At 57.9% G+C, this 20,461-nt stretch overlaps 1 protein-coding gene across 1 annotated transcript in view; it reads right to left on the reverse strand.

Annotated features, from left to right (window-relative positions):
• The window catches only part of NHERF2 (NHERF family PDZ scaffold protein 2), a 34,701-nt gene that overhangs the window by 2,512 nt on the left and 11,728 nt on the right, over positions 1-20,461 (reverse strand). The window contains exons 3-6 of the mRNA XM_065644884.1: positions 7,417-7,593; positions 5,060-5,213; positions 2,646-2,689; positions 2,266-2,328 (exon numbers count right to left, since the gene is read on the reverse strand). Of these exons, the coding sequence (XP_065500956.1) occupies positions 2,266-2,328; positions 2,646-2,689; positions 5,060-5,213; positions 7,417-7,593 (438 nt within the window). The remainder of the gene's footprint in view (positions 1-2,265; positions 2,329-2,645; positions 2,690-5,059; positions 5,214-7,416; positions 7,594-20,461) is intronic.

The following is a 20,461-nucleotide window of genomic DNA, read 5'->3' on the forward strand; positions in this document are numbered from 1 at the left end:
TTCGGGTTTTGTTTGGGTTTTTTTGAGCAGAAGGTCAAAGTCCCTCCCTCGTGCCGTCTGTGGTTTCACTGGCGGCAGCAGCATCTGTGTGCCCATGGAATTTATTACATTGCATTTTGTGGTTGTTTTTGGTTTGTTTTTTCCTCCCTCCCCTTTTTCCCGCCCCCCTTTCTCCTGAAGAATGTTTGGTTGCCACAGCTAGAAGTGGAAAAGCAGGAACACGGAGGCTGCTGCCAGAGGGAAAACAAGCTGCTCTGCTGGGCAACTGAGAAATAAGCCCCTGGTGTGGGTGGAAAGCAGGGACCAGGGAGCCGGGTGAGCCTTGGGGACCACAGGGTGCAGTAAGACCCGCCGTGTTCACCTGCCTGGGCACCCGTCTGCCCCCGGAGCACCCGAGCTGGGGACAGGGGTGCGTGGGAGGGCAGCAGCTCCTGCCCGTGTCCCCATGGCCAGTGCGGCCACCACCACACACCAGTCAAGGCGGCATTTGCTTTGGGAACTGTACTGAATCATGAACGCTTCGGGTTGGGAGGGCCCTCCCCAGCCCCCCCAGTGCCCCCCCTGCCACGAGCAGGGACATCTGCACCAGCTCAGGTTGCTCAGAGCCCCGTCCAGCCTGGCCTGGGATGTCTCCAGGGATGGTTCAGCCACCACCTCTTTGACCAACCTGGGCCGGGTTCTCACCACCCTCTGGGGCAACAATTCCTTCATGTCCAGCCTGAATCTCCCCTCCTTTAGTTTAAAACCATCACCTCTTGTCCTGTCACAACAGGGCCTGCCCAAAAGTCTGTCCCCATCTTTCTCATCGGCCCCTTTTAAGTCCGGAAAGGCGCACTAAGGTCTCCCCGAAGCTTCTCTTCTCCAGCTGAACCCGCCAGCTCTCAGCCTGTCCTCCCAGCAGAGCTGTTCCAGCCCTCTGATCATCTTGGTGGCTCGTCTGGCCCCTCTCCAACACACACAATCACAGAACAGAATCAAGCCCTTCACTTTTAAGCCTTTCACATTTTAAAGCCTGCCTGCTCACACTGCTGCCCTAGCGCACAGGCGAAACTCCAAAATAATGATTGCACAAGCCCTGCTGATAACCATGGGCAGGTCCTCCATCAGTGCCGCGAGATAATGGCTCCAGATTTGCTCCAGCTTATGAATAAATGCGAACTGCACGGGGTGGTGGCTTGAGCAAACAGACCAGGCTCAGAGCTGGGGGGCAGAGCCACAGGCAAGCCCCCCATCACCCCCGGTTTCCCATGCAGAGGTGGGACAGGGATCTCTGAACAGCCCAAATGTCACCCCGCGGGAGGAACCGCTGCGCTCGGGCACCAGGACGCAGCCGGGTTTTCCCAAGGCAGCAGCCGTTGGATCGGGACACGCATTATTTAACGCTCAGGGAGAACTGGAGATGTGGGACTGCAGGCGTCTGGCCGTGGCTCTCGGACACAGCTGGCGGCTGAGATGCTTTAGAGGCTCGGGGGGCTCAGAAGAGGCTGTGAGGACACTCGCTGCCATCAGCCATCCCAGGGCAGGGGACAGCGCAAACACGAGAACCAGCAGAGCCCCCCCGGAGCGCCTGCAGTTTTAGCAGAGCCTCACGCTAAAGATAAATTTTTGAGCACTTTAGAAATCCCCTGCTTATTATTTTAAGAAAAACCAACCTGCTAAATTAGTACCACCGAGAGGATACCAATCTATGCCTTGTGTTTACTTTTGGTTGCTCGTTCACCTTGCACAGCGAGATCTGCGGCGTTCGGCCCGGCTCCATCACAGCAACAGCCCCGGTCCTGCAGGTCACCACATCCACACCCCCCGACACCCTGATCAATTCACTGCGCTCCAAGCTAAAAGCATTTTTTTGTTTGGTTGGTTTTGTTGGGGTTTTTTTAATTTTAGCCTGCCTTGTTCCTGTTAGCAGCACTCAAAGCTCACAGCTCTGCTCCTCCTGCCCTCCCAGCCTCACCTCTTGCCCTGGAGCTCATCAGTATAATTACACTTAAGGTCCAAAACTCTTGTAGACATCTTTTCATCTTACACCTCTCCTTTCACACTATTCAAGCACGAGTCACTGCCCAACAAACACCAATTCACTTGCTGCTGTTACCCCTGCACATCTGCAGTGAAAAGGATGACAAAACCTCTGCATTTTGCTTGCTGGGTGGATACGAGTGTACCCAAGTCTGCAAGACGAAACTGGGAATGCACTGAAAAGCGTTGTGCACAGCAACATAAGACAAGAATGCAAAAGGGAGGGGGAAAGTTTGGGGTTTTTACCTCTGATTCCTTCCCAGGACTTTGAAGGTCACTGTGAGATGAAGATGTGGATCCTCCGTTCAGCTGGTGGAAATTAAAATGTTAATCCGGGTTGCACAAAGACCGACCCCAGCACCAGGTCCCCGTCCTGCCGAGGGGCAGCCACTCGCCTCCCCCCATCCCTGGGGCCAGCGGTTAAATGGGGCTGAAACCAGCAGGCCTTGGGGACATGATGAGCATCCCTCTGCTCTGCGGGCTGGCACGTCACCCCGACAGGTCCCGTGTGCCCGGTGGGAGCCACGGAAAGCCTGGCCCCCCGATCCCTCCAACACGTTCCCCTAAGCGGGGCCAACCCGGGATGCTGCCCGGCCCCCCCGGCCATCGTGGCATCGAGGACTCACCTGAGTCTGTGCGGATCCGTTGGTCAGGGGCTGGGGTACCACACCTACGGACCAGACAGAAAACACGGGAAATACACTCGGGGCGCTGCTGGGCTCAGCGTCCCTCAGCATCGCCCACCAGCCACCCCCATCAGCTCCGGGTGTCTCGTCTCGACTCTGTGCTCTGCAAAAGCCCATCCACCCGCCTTGTGCCCTTCTGTAACCAAATTCTTTACAATTCCCCCGACTTTGCTTCATTTCACCCAGTTCTTCATGAGAAAAAACACACCTCCCAGGAAAGGGACCAAGTAACTTTCTTCTATGAGCACCAAATTACTTTCTTCTATGAGCACCAAATTCAGCACACTCCCTATTTTTTTTTTTTTACTAAGCAATTTTTCTTCAGAAGCTATTTAATCAGAAATCTCAAAAACCAATACAACGTGCTTCACCAAAATCAGCATCTTGTAGGGGTCACAACAGGCTGTGGCAAACCAACCACTCCTCAGGTACCCTGGCATTTTTTTTCCCTCACTTCCAACAATCTGCACCAACAGTATTCCACACAATGGCAAATTTTATGCAGATGAGCTGCTAGTCACCACGACCAAGGCATTGCTAAAGGCATTACCAAGTCCCGGGCTAACAGATGTGTTAATTGCAGCAGAATTAATAACTGAATTATGCCGAGCATGAATGAAAGCTTCTCAGGGCAAAGCCCTCGCCGAGCATCTCTCCAGCAGCAAATGATGTGGATGCATGTCACTGCGCAACCCGAAATCCAGCAAAGCAAGGGCAGCGCACGGCGCCAAATGCGATTGGCAATTAGAGAAACGCTGGCCTAATTGCAGAGCGCCAAAGCCATCGTCGCCCTGCACCGCGTGCGGGCTCGGCTGCCCTAGGGATTCCTAGTGCAGACCAGGGCGCCCTCGCATTTAAAATAAACAAACGAACCCAAATCATCGGTTTGAGAGCGTGCTGGTGAAAAAGCCGCTGTTGTGGTGTTGAGTATTTTATCATACTGAATGTCAGACTCGTGTTTACAGTTTGATAAGCTCTGAGCAATGGTCATCGGAAGTCAGCTCATAGCATGATGCTAAATTCTCTGGTATCGTAAGAAGCTAAAAGATAATGTTATTTAAATGAGAACTGAGCGTCAAATCACAAGCAATATTAACAAAGTGGAACTAGACTTACAAGAAGTCATTTCAAAGTTTGGAAATTTGGCATGTCTAGAAATATTTTCATATTTCCTTAATCCTGCTCTTAAAATACACTCTTTGGCAAAAAGGTGGAGATGCTTAGGATCAGCCGTAAGGCTTTGACATCGTCAGCTTGAGGTGAAAGCAGTTGGATTAAAGACCACAATTATTTTCTCTTATCCTGCAAACAACAGAATTTCCCAGAGCACTTTGTCACCAACGCATGGACTGTCACCGGCCAGGCAGAGCCCATTGTCGATCCCCGGTGGATGCACCGAGCTGCAGAGCCAGGGCAGGGGCTCAACCACCCGCCACGTGTCCGCGTCCCCAGCCCTGTCCCCACCCTGGGGACAAGGGCTCCTTTCTGCCCGCTGTCAGCTCTCGCCCCGGCTCCTCCTCAAACCCATGCGGAGCATCTGACGCCGCTTTTGCCCTGTGCGCTTCTCCGCATTGTTCCACCCATTTCTTTGGGTGGATCTCCCCATTGAGCACCCGAGGGAGCCCATCAGATAAGGCACAGTTGCGTGGGGACACAGAGCTCCCCGTTGAGCCGGGGGGAGCCGGGGAGCTCCCCGCTCCCTCCCTGTCCCAGAGACGCAGCACAACAGGTTGCGGAGCAGACGGGCAGCTTTTGCTGCCAGGTTTCAACAGAAAGCAAACACTTCTTGCAGCAGCCACCCCTGTGATCGCTGCGGCGCGAAACCCTCCCCTCCGCGCTCACACGGCGTTGGCTCCTGTGCTTCTTGAGGCTCCTTCGCCGGAGCAAAGAGCGTTAATGTTCTCCCTCCCGACACGCCAGCTCTGCTCCCCCGGCCTCTGCGGGTGCTCCTGCTCTGACACCAGACACTCCATGTCCCAGGGTGCGGGTGCTGCGGCCGAAAAACGGGGCAGCCTGAGGAACGGCCGCCAATTCAGCTTCCCAGCCCCCACCAGACAACCGGTCCCATCCAAGCATCCCTCACTGAGCAGCCGGCCCCCACAAATCCCACCCTGCTTTGTCTCAGCCACTTCACGGCAGCAAGTTCCCAAGTTAATTATTCACCACGTCAAAATAACAAATTGGGGTTTGGCTAGATTAGGAAGTATTCTCACTATTTATAAATAGCCGGGTGGTGCTCAGGAAACCACCGAGGGACGAGACAAGGGAAACGTGACTCTCCCTCGCTTCTGGAATCCCACCCATGACACGGTGACTCACGGGAAGAGGGTCGCCCTGGGAAAGCGAGGTCTCACCTTTGGTGTGGTCCTCTGTGGGGGTCACCCCCAGCTTCTTGAAGTACTCATCTGCTTCGGGGTCCACCACCAGCAGCCTGGCTTCGTTCTCCCGGGACTTGATGTGGGACACCACCTCCGAGTGCCGCAGCCCTTCCACGTTTATCCCGTTCACCTGCAAAGCCACGGCATCAGCACCCAAGTCTGTGCCCCCCGCCGCGGAGATGCCGCTCCCAGCTCACACACTCCCAGAGCAGCCTCCTTGTCCCCTAAGAGATGGGATTTTCCTTTTTTAATTTCCGCTGGGATGATAGGAAGGCTACAGGCTTTTTCCTCCCCCAGCTGTCTGGTCCCTCTGTCAGAGCATCCTTGGTGTTACCATCCGCCTCTGCCCACGCGCCGTTGGGAACCACAGCCCCCTGCTCCACCACCACCTCACCCGCCCTGGTCCTGCCCACATGCTCCGGCTGCTCTCTGCAGTGATTTTCAACCCAGCCTTCCCCTGGGACGTGGCCCAGGTATCTTAGGTTGCCTACGGGGTACAGCCACGGGCAGGGGGCTGCTACCACTGGTGTGTCACTCCCTGGCCCTGCAGCATCACCACATCATCGTTCATCCCTCCGAGACGGAAAACCACAGATTTCCCACGTCCCCATCAGGCGAGTTGCTGTGACTGCTGCACAGATTCATTTTTCCCTTCCCCGCGTGCGAGCAGGGACCTACCAGGGAACATGATCCTCTGCTCCCGATTGTTCCCCACAGCGAGGGGACAATTGTGATTTCGAGGCATTGTTCGGGTGGGGAATGAATCACCCTTTGTCCTGCGGGGAAGGTCTCCGCACCGCCCGGCCCCTCACTGCTGGACCTGCTTTTATGCCATAAATTCTTTTCCACGCTCCAGCCGGTCTCCAGCAAAGCCCAGCCCGCCCTTCACCGCCCGTCCTGCCTTTGGCACCCGAAGATGCCTGCCCAGGGGACAGCAGAGAGATGTGCTAATTCGGCCAGGCCAGCTCCAAAACCTTGGGTTCCCCTTTGTGTTTGGGATGCCCGAACACAAACCTGGGGCAGAAGCAGGTCCTGAGGGCCAGGACACGGCTGGAAGGGCTGGGATGGAACGGGAACCCCCTCCCCAGGCTTTGGCAACCTCAGCTGCTGGCTTGTAACCCCAATCTGTCCCCAGCAGCACCCTCCTGCCACTGCAGGTCACCCCGATTCATGCCTGGGGCTGCTCCCCCCACCCCAGCACCCCCCGCCTGCCCAGACATCAAATATTTATCAAAGCCCCAGCGAACGGGCAGGGAGGGGATCGTGTTTCCGAGCTCGCCAGCTCACCCCTCACTGCTTTGTGTGTGCCAGGCACTCTGCCAAGCGCCCATCAATAAATAACACACCCCTCGCCGTGACCACGGTGCCGGGAGCCGCCGGCACCCCGCTCTCTGCTCCGCTCCCAGCATTAAACTTTCAGGTGCTGGGGAAGCAGCAGCAGCTCCCACGGGGCTGGAAAGCAGGCGAGAGCTTTCATCTTTGTGACTCCCTAGGAGTGTTTTCTTCCAGGAGCACAAACGCCTTTCCCCGCTGGGGACGGTAGCAAGGGCTATGGTTTGGGGTTCACGCATCGCCCCAAGCTGGGGACATCCATGTGCTCCCACAGTGCAGAAATAAAAGGGGTGACGGCTGCCGGGTTGATCCCTGCGTGTCCCTCCATGGCTCGAGCCCTGCCTGCAGTGCAGGCAGCTCCAACCATTCACCAGGAAAAACACCAAACACAAACAAGCCGAAGGGAAGGCGATGCCCAGCCAGAGCAAAACTCATGTTGTCCAGCGCTCGGTGACCAGGAAGATGCTTCCAAGAGGAATTCCGCCCCCCCATCTTTCACAGTTTCATGTCTTAAAATCTCTGCAAAGCTTTTTTCCCCCCCTTCTTTTTACCGAACGCCTGCCTGGCAGCACAGCTGGTGACACCGACCATCCCCATGGCCACGGCAGGACACCGGGGCGGCAGGTGGCCGGGCAGGCGGCCACCCCCTCCCCTGCGCTGGGACGGGTCCCCATGTCCCCCCACCCCGGCGCTGCAGCGGGCAGATCCAGCTCCAGCACCGGGCAACGCCGCCACCCAGGCACCCACATCGGTCTTATGGCTCCATACTATGGAGGAATATGGGGGAATCTGATGGAAAAGAGCACAGGACGGGTGTTTGTCTCAGCTTCAGGCTTCCCAAAGGTCCCATCGCTTCTGCTGCCCCCTCCCCACCTGCGAGAGGGGGACAGGACCCACCGCTCCCACCAGGCTGGGCAGGATTGAGCATCCCTGCGCGGCAGGCGCCAAGCGCACCCCAAAAGGCTTCCCGGGGAGGGGGTGCTGAGCCCCCACGGCGTTACCTCCACCAGCCGGTCCTGGGGCCGCAGCCCCGCTCGGGAGGCCGGCGAGTCGGGGTCGACCGAGCGGATGAACTGGCCCGGCCGGGACTTCTCGCTGTGCAGGTTGAAGCCGTAGCCGTTGGGGCCTTTCTTCAGGTGGCAGAGACGCGGGCACAGCTCCTTCTGCCCGTTCAAATCCTGCTTAACAGAGGAGGGGGTGAGGGGAGACAAAACACGGCGGTTAATCTACAGGCTTTGCTCTAAAGCAGATGCGATCGTTAATAAGGCTGCCAAGGAAGCGCCATATCTGTGCCCCGTCCTCCCGTTCCCCTGAACAGGGACAGGTTAACAAATGAATTTCCTCTCATTGAGTCTATTTTAGAAAAATCAATTGTCCAAAACCCTTCCAGAAAAAATTAAAACAAAACAAAAAATGCATTTCCTTCACCAGAAGCAGCCCAGATAAAGTCTGCCCATATGCCGAGACTCCCCCAGCAGCGGTCGAGCCCCACGGCCGCAACCCCGGGCAGGGAGGAACCAAACCCAAGAGCCGAGACACCGGATTAACCTCGGTTATTTATTTACGGCAGTGCCGTGCCCTTGGTCCGGGTGACACCGGCATCGCCCGTGGGTATGATCAGCTCCCAGCGGAGGGGCCGTGGGGTTCAGGGTGATGAACTCTACACCCCACGGCACGGAAAAGCTGCAGGATGGACGGCGCAGGAGCGCGCAAGGAGCTTGGTGCCTTCCCCCATCCCATGGAAAACGCTTTATGGCTCCTTGGGGAGCAGCAAATTCCAGCTTTTCTCCAGGGCTGCAGGACCTGTCACATTCCCTCGGATGCTGCTCTCCCCACAGCCCCTTCCCAGCCCACGGCAAGAGCCACCTCGGCGATCCGGGTTTTCCTTAAACCACAGATGAAAATGAAAAAACCTGAGTTTTAATCTTTCATTAAAAGAAACGCTGTGTCACTCCCCTCCTGCTAACAGACCTTGTTTTTTTCAGATCACATTTCTGGTGAAATCTCTCACAGCCTTTCCTTTCAAATTAAAAACCCACACGGCAATTTCATTCACGTTCCTCTCTCGGCCAAAAGGCACCGTGGAAATGCAACCCTGCACCCCGTCCCCGGTGGGTGCGGGACGTGGGGAACCCCAGGGACGATGCCGAGGGGCTGCAGCTGCACAGGGACCCTGCACGGCAAGAGCCAAACCAGCCAAGGGACCTGTCCTGCTGCCACCACGGAGCTGCCATCCACAGGGTCCTCACATGCCCTGGGGGATATTAGGAAAAAATTCTTCATGGAAAGGGCTGTGGGGCATTGGAACAGGCGGCCCAGGGCAGTGGTGGAGTCACCATCCCTGGAGGGGTTTAAAAGGCATTTAGATGAGGTTCTTAGGGACACGGTTAAGTGCTAGAGTGCGGTTATGGTTGGACTCGATGATCCTGAGGGTCTCGTCCAACTGAAATGATTCTATGAACCACTCTGTTTGCTGCGATACAAGGGGATTTGTTCAGACCTACAGGCACCTGCCCGGGGAGATGCTCTTGGCATCGACATCTCAATGCACAGATCAGTTCTTAAAAGACTAAAAAAAAAAAAACACCACACAAAAAACCCCACACCGTCAGTGCAACGTCCGCTGATGGATAAAACTTGAGTTCTGCTGCTGCGTCCCCCAAGAGCTTCATCCACAGCCAGGACCGGTCCCCCCGCTGCCACCACCCCGCGCTCGCACCCGCTCCCTCCCTGGATTTAGCCCGCCGGGATTTTTCCCATGGCCCCAGCGCATTGGGTTCACCCCATCACAAACATTTCCAGCTCGCCTCCCAGTTCTTCAGAATCTGAAGAAAACAGGAAATGATTCAACCAGCCCAAGAGGGTCGGATCCGCGCGACCGTAAAGGACGCACGGGGCTCCGCGCAGCGCGGGAGAGGGGACACGGCTTGCAAGCGGAGGAGCAACCCTATTCGGGTTTAGAAATTACTTTTTTAAACCATTTTCCTCTTGCTCCATTTTTACAGGGTCAGCAGTGCAAAAGTACTGAGAAGATCACCCAAAAACGTGGCACCGTAGCTGCCGCACGGGGATCCCCGGGGCTGGGCAGGGACAGCCCCTCCGCCTGCGGGGGATCCCCATGGAAGTCAAATTACTCAATAAACCAGCCACGCAGGGAAAAGCTTCGTCTGCAGGATCCCTTTGGCTCTGACAGTGGTAACTGGTGCCGTGTCCTACGCGGGTTTGCTCTGCTTTCACCACAAAAATCTTGAAATCAAGGTCCTTAACCGCAATGAATTCAAGATCTTTGTTTTTTAAAAAAATAAACCAATTTTAAAATCCCAATTCAGCATCTGTTCTGAGCAGAAATCCTCAGGCAAAACTGCTTATCCCCCCGCAGAGATGATCTGGGGCTTCCGCTGGGCTCTTAAAACCTCCCGCTAATGCAATCCTCGGCCGCTGGGAAAAACAGGGCTTAGAGCACAGCTCTGCAAAGCCCCTCTCTGGGATTACGCAAAGACTGGGCTCCCCTCGCCTCACCCAGACTGAGCACATGCTCAAACGCTTTGCACCGACGTGCTCCGTCGACAAGGAGCTGCTGCAGCCCTTGCCAGCTCTGCTATTTATTTTCTTTTCGACCGGTGCCAATGCTTCCCTGGTTGTGTTCTGGGAAGATATTTCCTAAGCTCCCGGGGGGATTTTGCCTTTTTGAAAGCCAAACCCTGAGAGGAAAGCGTTCCCTGTAACAGTGGCACATTGGCTGCCCTTTCACACACCAAAAACATAGAAGCCAGTTTGGGTAAGTTAGATTCACATGTATACTAGAAAGCAACAAAAATTAACTGCATTTTTTGTCTATTTGCATGCAAAAAAAAATTGCAAAATGAAGCAAATCATCTTTTTTCTAGGAATCCAGATATTAACAGTGGCTAGTAATTTCATAAATTGGATTAAGCAGCAATGGAATGTCACACTCCACCTACAAGCACCACTGTCTATACCCATGCACAGGTATGCGTGTGCAGATAAATGCTGCATTGCCGCACCAGCCCTGGAGCTGCTGCTTGATGCAAACCATCAGCATTTTCGAAGGAAAAAGGTTTCGGAAACACTGTTCAAGCTGGTCCATTTAAAAATGCACAAACAAGACATTAAATAACAATGAAATGCTTTCAATAAAAGCAGAAACCACCCCGGCTGGGTGTTGCCAGCTCTCACAATCTCATCGCAACTCTTGCAGCATCTGATTTTCCGCCCACCCCTTAGAGTTCCCAGTGCTGCTGCTGGGAGCTGGGGACCCACTGGGACACCCCCAGGCTCACCAGGGACCCCCACAGAGCCAGTACCATAAATGTCACCAGCTCCAATTAACAAGGGGCTTCCACGCAATTAATTAGTAAGTGCCTGCTTCCACGCAAGCAGAATCTGCTTGCAGAAGCACCAAACCACCCACACTTTGGTCTTTTCTGTTTCCTGACACAAACCCACCTCCCGGATTTCGAGGCCCAGCAGAGCAGCCCCCCAACTCCGCTGGCCAAGCAGAACCCGCCTGCTCCTAGAAAAGTCCCTCCCTGGCTCCAGCGCCCGCACACGAGCCCCAGCTCAACACCACGAGGCCACCAGCACCAGAGACCCGCTCGCCATCGACCCGGCACCACGCTCGGCTCTGGAACGGGGCTGTCCCTGTGCCCCCCGACCCCTGCCCATCGCCTTCCCGACGGGCACCAACTCACCAACCCCATCTGTGCCTTCGGACCATCACCTGCAGCGTGACTCTGAGCAGGGATGGAGATGAAAAGGGTTTTTCAAAGAGCTCTGTCACGCAGGCAGGAACGTGGATGCTGCACAACACAAACCCGCCACGGCCCAGACGGGACAGCCCGGCCCAAAATCCGCGGGAACAGCCACGGGTGTCCCTGTACCCGGGATGCTTGGAGCCGGCGGTGACCAGGTCCCAGGACCAGCTCCGGCCCCACAGCTCCCTGCACTGCACCAAAACGGCTTGAAAAGTCCCGCTTGCTCCAGGAATAAAACACTGGTGTCAGCATGGACGCCTGGCTCTCTGGAGTCCCCTAGGAGAGGAGGAGCAGGGAGGCTGCGCGCACACAGAGCCAGTCTAGCAGCAAAGCCAGGTCGGTACCATCCGCTGCAGGAGCCCAGTGGGTCCTGGCACACTGGGGGTTGAGCGGGTCCCGATGCGCCAAATCCACGATGCTCTGTGCACCTCAGCAAGGGGGCTCACCCCTGGGCCCCCCCGCGGCTGCAGGGATGCTGGCCGTGTCCCGCAGCCGTGTCCCGCAGCCGCACCGCGATGGCAGCGGGAGCTCCAGCCCCGCTCACCCCCCCGGCACGGGGATTTGCTCAAACCAAGCCCAGCTCATCTGCCACAGGCGTGATGGTGACGGCCACCTTGGCGTCACCGCAGGAGATCAGAGCTTGTCACCTCATCAGCTCAGTCCCGGCTGGGACCACCTCAGCCACCGGCGCCCTGGGGGCTGCCCCCATCGCCAGCCCCATCCTGGCGGCTTCGCTCCAGATCACCCTGCGACATGTCAAACCTTTCTGCCTCTGCTTGGCTTAGCTGGAGAAAACACAGGCAGGAGCATTCCTGCCTAATTTACATTGTTAACATACTTTCTTTTAAGTCAGCTCCCGTGGCGTTTCCTCTCCTTTCACATGTGGTTTCGGTCAGAAAATGGCTCCTTTGCTCGCCTGCTCCCTGCAAAGAAAACCTCCACCGGCAGAGCCCGCCGGCACGGGGGACACTGGGCTCCTGTCCTGCTCCGCGGTCACTGCAGGACACCAAGATGTGCTGGGGGGACAAGGGACACTGCTCATGGCCCCAGTGTCCACCCCTGCTGTCTCACTTCTAGCCAGGACCAACCCATCCCCTGCCCTTCGGCTTCTCCGCTGCAGGCTGCGAGCACGGGGGGGATGCACGGGGGGGATGCACGGGGGGGATGCACGGGGGGGATGCACGGGGGGGATGCACGGGGGGGATGCACGGGGGGGGATGCACGGGGGGGGATGCACGGGGGGGGATGCACGGGGGGGGATGCACGGGGGGGGATGCACGGGGGGGGATGCACGGGGGGGGATGCACGGGGGGGGATGCACGGGGGGGGATGCACGGGGGGGGATGCACGGGGGGGGATGCACGGGGGGGGATGCACGGGGGGGGATGCACGGGGGGGGATGCACGGGGGGGGATGCACGGGGGGGGATGCACGGGGGGGGATGCACGGGGGGGGATGCACGGGGGGGGATGCACGGGGGGGGATGCACGGGGGGGGATGCACGGGGGGGGATGCACGGGGGGGGATGCACGGGGGGGGATGCACGGGGGGGGATGCACGGGGGGGGATGCACGGGGGGGGATGCACGGGGGGGGATGCACGGGGGGGGATGCACGGGGGGGATGCACGGGGGGGATGCACGGGGGGGATGCACGGGGGGGATGCACGGGGGGATGCACGGGGGGGATGCACGGGGGGGATGCACGGGGGGGATGCACCAACACCTGTGGGGGTTGCAGACAAGAAGGGCAGCTCCAAATCCCAACCAAAACTCAAACACTAGCCGGCGGAGCAGCAAGGGGTGACGCTGGAGCCGGGAAGGAGCCGAGCGGGAGGAGAAACCAGCACAGGAGAAGGGCCTGGGGCCACAGCACCGCCAGAACAAGGAGCCCATTGACACCCGCACACCCGCCCCAACACGGGCACCCTCCCTTGGCATGATGGTTATACTGGGAGCCGAGCCGCAGGCAAGCTTTAATTGGCGCTATTATTACTACAACTTTGTCGGAAGCTCAAAGGCTGCTGCCTTCACTCAGATTTCGGGATGCACTTAAGTTTAAGCAGATGTTTACAGCCCTGATCTGGGAATGGGACGGGGGTCCTTGTGTCCATGACGTGAAAACCTGTTGCCTTTCACATCACAAAGATGAGGAAAGCTGGGAGAAGGGGCAGTTCCCACCACTGCTGCCCACAGCCCCATTTGCCAGGAGAACCGGCAAGAATTTGGGCTCGGAGTGGGGCTGCTGCTCCATCCACTGCCCTGCCAGGGACCTACAGCAGGGCTGGGTTTCACTCCCCTTCCCCCAGGAATGACTCAAATTTTCCCATTAAAGCAGCACCAGAAAATGGGTTATTGTAGCCCTGCATCCCCCAGGGCCAGGGGGACCTCAGTGACGCTTTGAGGGGGGCAGGGACAGGGCTGGCTGCTGACCGTGAAAGTCAAAGGAGCCTCAAAGCCCAGCCAGAAAGCAGGAGCGCACTGCAAGGGGGGGCAGAGCACCCCCAGGTCTGCGCCGTGAGGCGAGGACGTGGCAGCGATCCCACCGCCCATCGCTGGGAAAATCGGAGCGAGGATGCTCCCGGGGCTTCCCGACCCCCGGATGGTCCTCAGCCCCCACCGCGATGCTGCGGCCCCCACACGCGGCTGGGAAGGGCTGGGGGTCCCCCCTCCCTGGCCACACACGTGTCATGCAGCTCCATCCCCCGGCTCGGAGTCAGCCAGGGCCGAACCGGCTCAAACTCCAGATGTTGGCGAAACGCTATAAATAAAGCGGGGGGAAGGGAAGAGGCGGCTGGGGGGACGCCAGGTCCACCGACACACAGGCAGATGTTCCCCGTCCTCGCAGGGCTGGGCTGTGCCCGTCCGCAGCCAGATTTGGGGAGAAACATGGCGATTTCAGCACCCAGAGGTGCCCCGGCTGGCAAGACCCTCCCAGCCCCTGCAGAAGGGGAATAACTGCAAGGTTTCTCCACCAGGCAGGCCAGGAATAAATCCGCAGCTCAGTAAACAACCTGCTTCCATTTTTATGCAGCCACAACTCTAATTACCGCCTGCCTTGTTAGCCAAGGAGGTGTTTCAGCTCAGACACCGGCCATCAAAACAGAAAAAATTCACTTAATTCTTTCAGTATGGACCCAACAGCTGGATTGACACTCCTGAATTTTGTAGCTTCTCAGCATCCCCTGGGCAGCAGCAGTTGCTGTCTCCACATCGCAACAACCAGTGGAACATTTTGGGTGCCCGCGGGGACGAGCAGGGGCTGTGGGGGCACCCACTGCCCCGAGAGGAGAGGAGGAGCTCAAACACGGCTGAGCTGCCCAAAAATGCCTCTTGGCAGAGCCTGTGGTCACCCCAAAACCAGCAAGCTTAACTATCACCGGGAGGAGCAGGGGTGCTGCGTGTTCCTAACCACACCACGGTGCCACCGTCCCTCACCTCGGCGTCAAAGCTTCACGTCGCCACCGCCCCAGACCGCCAGCGCGGGCTGACAGACTCCAACACGAGGTCTGGGCTTTTGCGGCTTATTTAAATTGCTTCCATTATTCGAATTGCTCCAATTATTTAAATCACTCCAGCAGGGTTTGAGTGATAGAAGCATGAAGAAATACATTTCTTTCTTTCCAGAGGGCAAAAGGCATGCAGACTTGTGCTGCTGTCCCCAGCAGCTGCAGCACCGCTGCCCCTGCATCCCCCCGCCAGCCGGGGGCTGCCCTGGCACGCACGCCCAGCGCCCTTTGGGTGCATCTCGCCGCTTTCTCTGCCAACACACAGCGCCAAGGGAGCCAGCAAGGATGGCAAGCGAGCCGGGAGACAGCCGAGGAGTCCAATTAGCAGCGGCAAGCGTCCAGCCACGGGTACTCAGCAGGACCCACAGCCAAGCTGCAGCTGATATGGTAATTTGGATATTTCCAGCAGGTGTCCAGCCCCTGCCAGGTCTGCTGTGGCTGATGGGAGCACTGAGACAAGGCTGGTTGTGCTGGTGACACCAGGTCCCTGCTCTGCCCTTGCAGTTCAATGGCAGCCCCTGCGAGGAGGAGGAGGAGGATGAGGATGAGCTGTGCAAAGGAAGCCCTGAGCAGCAGGACGGCTCCTTCCAGCCGCGGAGGGGAAGGATGATGCCTCGGCACGGACCCACCATTCCTGGGGACGCGCACCCCGAGTCCTGCAGCCACTTCAGGCACAGCGGAGGGGACAGGGTGGCTTGTCACTGGTGACTCTCAGCCTCCAGCAGCCCAATGCAAAAGCAATCAAAACAACTAATGAGGTCCTTTGCTGTCCCCAGCACTGCGGGAGCAGCACAAAGAAGGGGTACACACCCTTCCTGGGCTGTGCAAAGTGCCCAGGTCTCCCCCAAGCCTGTGCACCCCAGTCCCTTCCAGGCACTACGAGATGCAAACCCCACGGGGCGGCCGTGCCAGCACCCTGCGCAGAGCCCCAGACACGACAAAAGGTTATTATCCCAAGAAACTGCCGGGCAGGAGAAAACAAGGGCAGGAAGGATGCGAAGGGTGGGGAGGGCGCTGGTGTCCAGCCCGCGGTGACAGTCCCTGCCAGGCTGGGCTGCCCCACGGGACAGCACAGCTCCCACCCCCGGGCGCCCCGCACCGCAGCAGGGTGACGGGATGAACATTGCATTTGCAGCCTCTCAGTGTTTCACCTATAAGCAATTTGCTGCCAAAGAAATCAGAGCACGACCTTCGCTACTGCTGCCCTGGGCGAGGGGGTAAGCCTGGATTTGCCCCTCTCCAAAATCCTCAGCACCGCATGGCAGCTCCAGCATTACCAAAATCCCTGGGCACAAAGGAGCCTCTCAGAAAGGGGGCTGCAACAGGGCCATGTCCCCGTGAGGACCATGGGCCCCTGCGAGGGTCCCCAACAGGCACCTCACTGGTGCGGGGACGCAGTCCAGCCCTGCGGGGTCTGTCTGATCCCCCCAGCAGCGATCAAAGAATCATAAAATGTCCTGAGTTGGAAGGGACCCACAAGGATCATCGAGTCCAAAAAAAAAAAAAAACACCAAAAAAACACCACCACACAAACAAACAAACAAAAAAAAATTCAATGTCTCCAGCCGAGCTGTCCCTGCCATTCCTCAGCAACCCCACAGCTGGAGAACTTCTCAGCCACAAGCTTTTTCTTTCCCCCTGTTTGCTGGTGTTTGAGCAGGGCTGGAGCAGGAGCAGCAGCTCAGGCTTGGCCGGGAGCCGGGACCAGCTGGCCCAGCCCTGGGAGAGACACGGAGGGAGGGAGGATGGAGGAGACCAGAGCCGCCACGTGCATGTGTTTTCTTTAAAAAAAAGACAACTTTTCCAGCACTATCTGCCAAGGGAACACGCAGCCGGGATGCCGGCGACCTCTGCTGCTCCAGGGGGATCGGCTCCAGGGCATGGGGCAGCAGCGTGGGTCCGGGCAGGCTGGGATTTGTCCAAGAGGAGAAACATGGGATCTCCATTCTGGAGGCAAAGGGATCTCACCAGATCCAGGGGGATCTGTTTTCCAGGGGGTGGGAAAGAAAGGAGGCAAAGAGCATTGGTCGCTCTGCACAGGGCTCAAATCACAGCTCGAGCTGCTGGAACAGGGGGAAAAGTCCTTCCCACGCTGGCCATGAGCCCCCTGGGGTGAGGGGAGGGATCGCTGCGGCCATGGGAAGGCAGCGGGAGATGCTGGGAACGAGCTTCCCCCATCAGCCGTGCTGCAGCGGGGAGCTCAGCCCCAGGTCCTGCTCCGAGACACCCAAAATTGGGGGCACAGCTGCCAGCCACAGCAGCACATCTCAACGCCCTCAGCACCGCTCCAAGGACAGGCGGTGGATCCCAAACAGAGCCTCCCACGCAGGCCAGGACCCAAAGCACATCCCACGCACCAGCTTGTGCGCCGCGGAACAGCTGCCCACGGCATGTCAGCCCACACTGCAGTCTCAGCTGCTCACCCAGGCCAAGCCTTGAGCAATCACCAATCGTTCTTTAACGCCAGCATCATTCACTACCTTTAATAACCCCGGGTCATCAGCAGGAATCCAGTCCTACCAGCTTTGTGCTCCCACGGTGACAAGCTTGGCAGCACCGATGACAAGGGAAATCCCCCGGGAGATGCGGGGACACTGGTGTGACATGCCAAGGCACAGCGCTCCCTCCCCAGGGAGCACCCCGGGACAGCTGGGGCCCTCGCAGCCGCACACCCAGAGCAAGAGAGATTTTTTCCCAAGGGTTGAGGTTGCTCAGGCTCTGAACTCGGGGCTGTCACCCCACAGGCTGCACAGCCACACCTGTGCCAGGGCTGGGGGACACCACTGTGGGACCACGTACCAAACTCCACATCCCACAGCGACCTACAGAGGCCAGCACCAACCTGCCCAAACCCTCTGAGAGCTGCCCTGAAAGCCCAGTTTTAGGGACGGGGTGTAGTCCCCAGCAGGTCAACAAATAACCTGCAACCCTGCAGAAAGGCAGCTGCTTGCCAGGGTGTCCAACATAGGATGGGGAAGCCCACAGTCTGCACCGTGGGCATGCAAGGATCACAATCTTTTTTGTTGGAAGAGACCCTCAAGATTGAGTCCAACCATAACCCACCGCTGGCACCACCCCATGTCCCTGAGAACTTCATCTCTGTCTGTCCAACCCCTCCAGCGATGGTGACTCCAGCACTGCCCTGGGCAGCCCGTTCCAATGCCTGGTGCAGCTCCTGGTCCTGCCCAGAGCGCCCGCAGCCTCCCCTGGCCCTGGAGGAAAAGGTATGGGTGCTACGTCCAGATTTTCAGAGCCAAATAACGCACGTGCAGGGTGGGACAGGGACCACGCAAGCCACAGCACTGGCCCTCTGGGGCTGACTGTCCCCCCAGCTCCACCAGCAAGCTCACCCCATGCACGGGTTGGGATGGATGAGCTGGGTGCAGCCCTGGGTGCTGCAGCTCTGCAAAACTCGCCGCACGCTCACCGCACACCTTCCAGCTCCCACCGCCACATTTTGCTGCCTCCAGCTTGTCCCCAGCTCGGGGACACATCTGTGCCTCCCCAGCCCGGCCCCTGCCCTGGGATCTGGGGAGAACAGGCGCTGCTCTGTGAGCGCCCGGGAGCATCGGGACCAGGGAAGTTCAATAGTTTACCACCAATATTTGTCTTGGCTGGGCAGCACCGGTTGCTGGAGGAAATGGGGCAGGGGGAGGGCTCCAAACATCCTCTGCATTCCTTATAATGAAAGCAAAGCCAGCACTGTGGCACCCGCACTTAGGGTTAACCAAACGTAAGGCCTTGTGTATTTAAAAATCCTGCAGTAAAATATCCAGGGGTGCAATTTTCCAGAAAGCAGAAGGAGTGAGGGGCCTCATTCCCCACTCTTGGCTTGACATGCAAGCTACCCCCTCCTCCCCAAAACCCACAACTCAAAGCTTTTGCACAAAATCTGCTTGTGGAGCTGATCTGGTTGCAGCACCCAAAGCCCACAGCTCTGCCCGGGGCTCTCAGCCTCCCCCACACAACTCAACCCTTGCAAAACGCTGCTGCCAGCTCCGTCCCACAGCGCCGCTGGAAAACACGGGATCACACCCAGACCCGGTGCAATCGGGGAACACCAGGGCTCACCACTCAGCCCGTACCACTGCCATGCTCAGCTCAAAAAAAATGACATTTTAAACCCAGCTGCTTAAAAATAAGACCACAGGAGATGGCCCTTGCCTGCCAAAGGCTGCAAGGAGCTGAGCGCCCTCCCGGGTTGCTCCTCAGGCGAGGGGCTGGTGTTTATCTCCAGCGGAGCCGCGCAGCACCCCCGTGCTGGGGCAGATAAGGGGGTTCGGGGGCAGCTCTGCCAAAGCCCCACGCAGCAGCGGGTGCTCCAGGGCAAAGTGCGTTTCCGATGCAGAGCAGATCTGCTGCGATAACGCCGGGGCCAGCGCCAGGCTCCGGCTGCTCCCGCTGATAAACGCTGGGCGCAGGCGGGTGCGTGGTCCTGCCGACACGCTGGTATTGGCTGCGGGGCTCTGAACACGCTGTGATCCACGAAAGGCTGAGGAGACCAGAAAACCACAGGGAAAACAGCTGGCCCAGCACAGAGCTCGCAAAATCAAGAGACGGATCCGAGTGCCCAACGAAACCCAGCAGCCGCTTCAAGGAGCGGCACGAGGCAATTTTTATCCCCGTATTTGAATTTATCCCCATGTTTGAAGGTCCCGTTGAACCCAAACTATTCTGTGATATTGGGCTGCCCCAAGCACCTCCCCAGCACAACGTGGGGTCTCCCATCCCTGGGACAGACTCAGTCCCCGGTGCCAGCAGGAACCCTGTGCTCATTAACAGCCACCAGCCTAGAGCAGGGAACTCCCCCAGGGAAGGCAGACTATTCACCCCGCTTAAAACTAATTAGGGCTTGTCTTAATTAAATCCTGCTAACCATGAACAACCGCAGGGCCAGAATTAACTGATTTACCTGGGACGGCCTTTGACCCCTCAGGAGGAACCGTCAGCCTGTTGTGAGTGAGCCAGCCCCGCACCGGCCACGGTGGCTTGGGACGAGCCACTGGGGACCAGCCCCACGGCAGTGACACACCGCAGGGGACACTGCTCCAGCTGGTGGCATGGCCATGTCCCCACGGGCTGCAGGGAGAGCACAGCCGGGGTGGGAGCTCAGCCCGCCGAGGCAGGATGGAGGGATCAGCCCTCCTGCCGCCTTTTGTGCTGCTCGTTTCTTTAAGGGGATTAGTCCCTGTAAGTCCCTAAGAGGGTTTAATCACATCAGGCCAGGGTCCCAGCCCCACGTCACTCAGCAACGGAGGCGCCCAGGACCATGTCCCAACGCCAACCCACCGCTTCTCCCCGTCCCGCCCCCTCCCCAAGCATCCCTGGCCATGGGGACGGGTCTGCCCAGGCTGGGCACCCACTGGGGGACAGACCCGCTGCCAGGCAGTCACAGCTTGAGATGCCCACGAAGCAGCCCCACACACCACTGTGGTACCTATAGGGAATCGTCTCTCTCACCTTCCCCTTGCTCATAAAACTACTTTTCAATTCGGCTCTCACAGACTCACCACTAACAAACATCCACCACTGGCTTATTCCACCTGGTAACAAACTCTCATGAGGCTTTAGTGGGACGTTTAGCCAACAAAATCCAGCTCCAAGGCTGGCTGCGGTTTAAATGTACACAGCAGTGGAACCAAAACACTCAGAAGTCCAGGCAAAAGCTGTAATGAAATTAAATTATGATACAGATCTCACCAGAAATAATTATGTCGACAACTTGAGTCTTAATTCCTTATTTATAGAGACCCATGGATCTGGA

Source organism: Caloenas nicobarica, chromosome 14, assembly GCF_036013445.1.
Source record: "Caloenas nicobarica isolate bCalNic1 chromosome 14, bCalNic1.hap1, whole genome shotgun sequence".
NCBI classification, from domain to species: domain Eukaryota; kingdom Metazoa; phylum Chordata; class Aves; order Columbiformes; family Columbidae; genus Caloenas; species Caloenas nicobarica.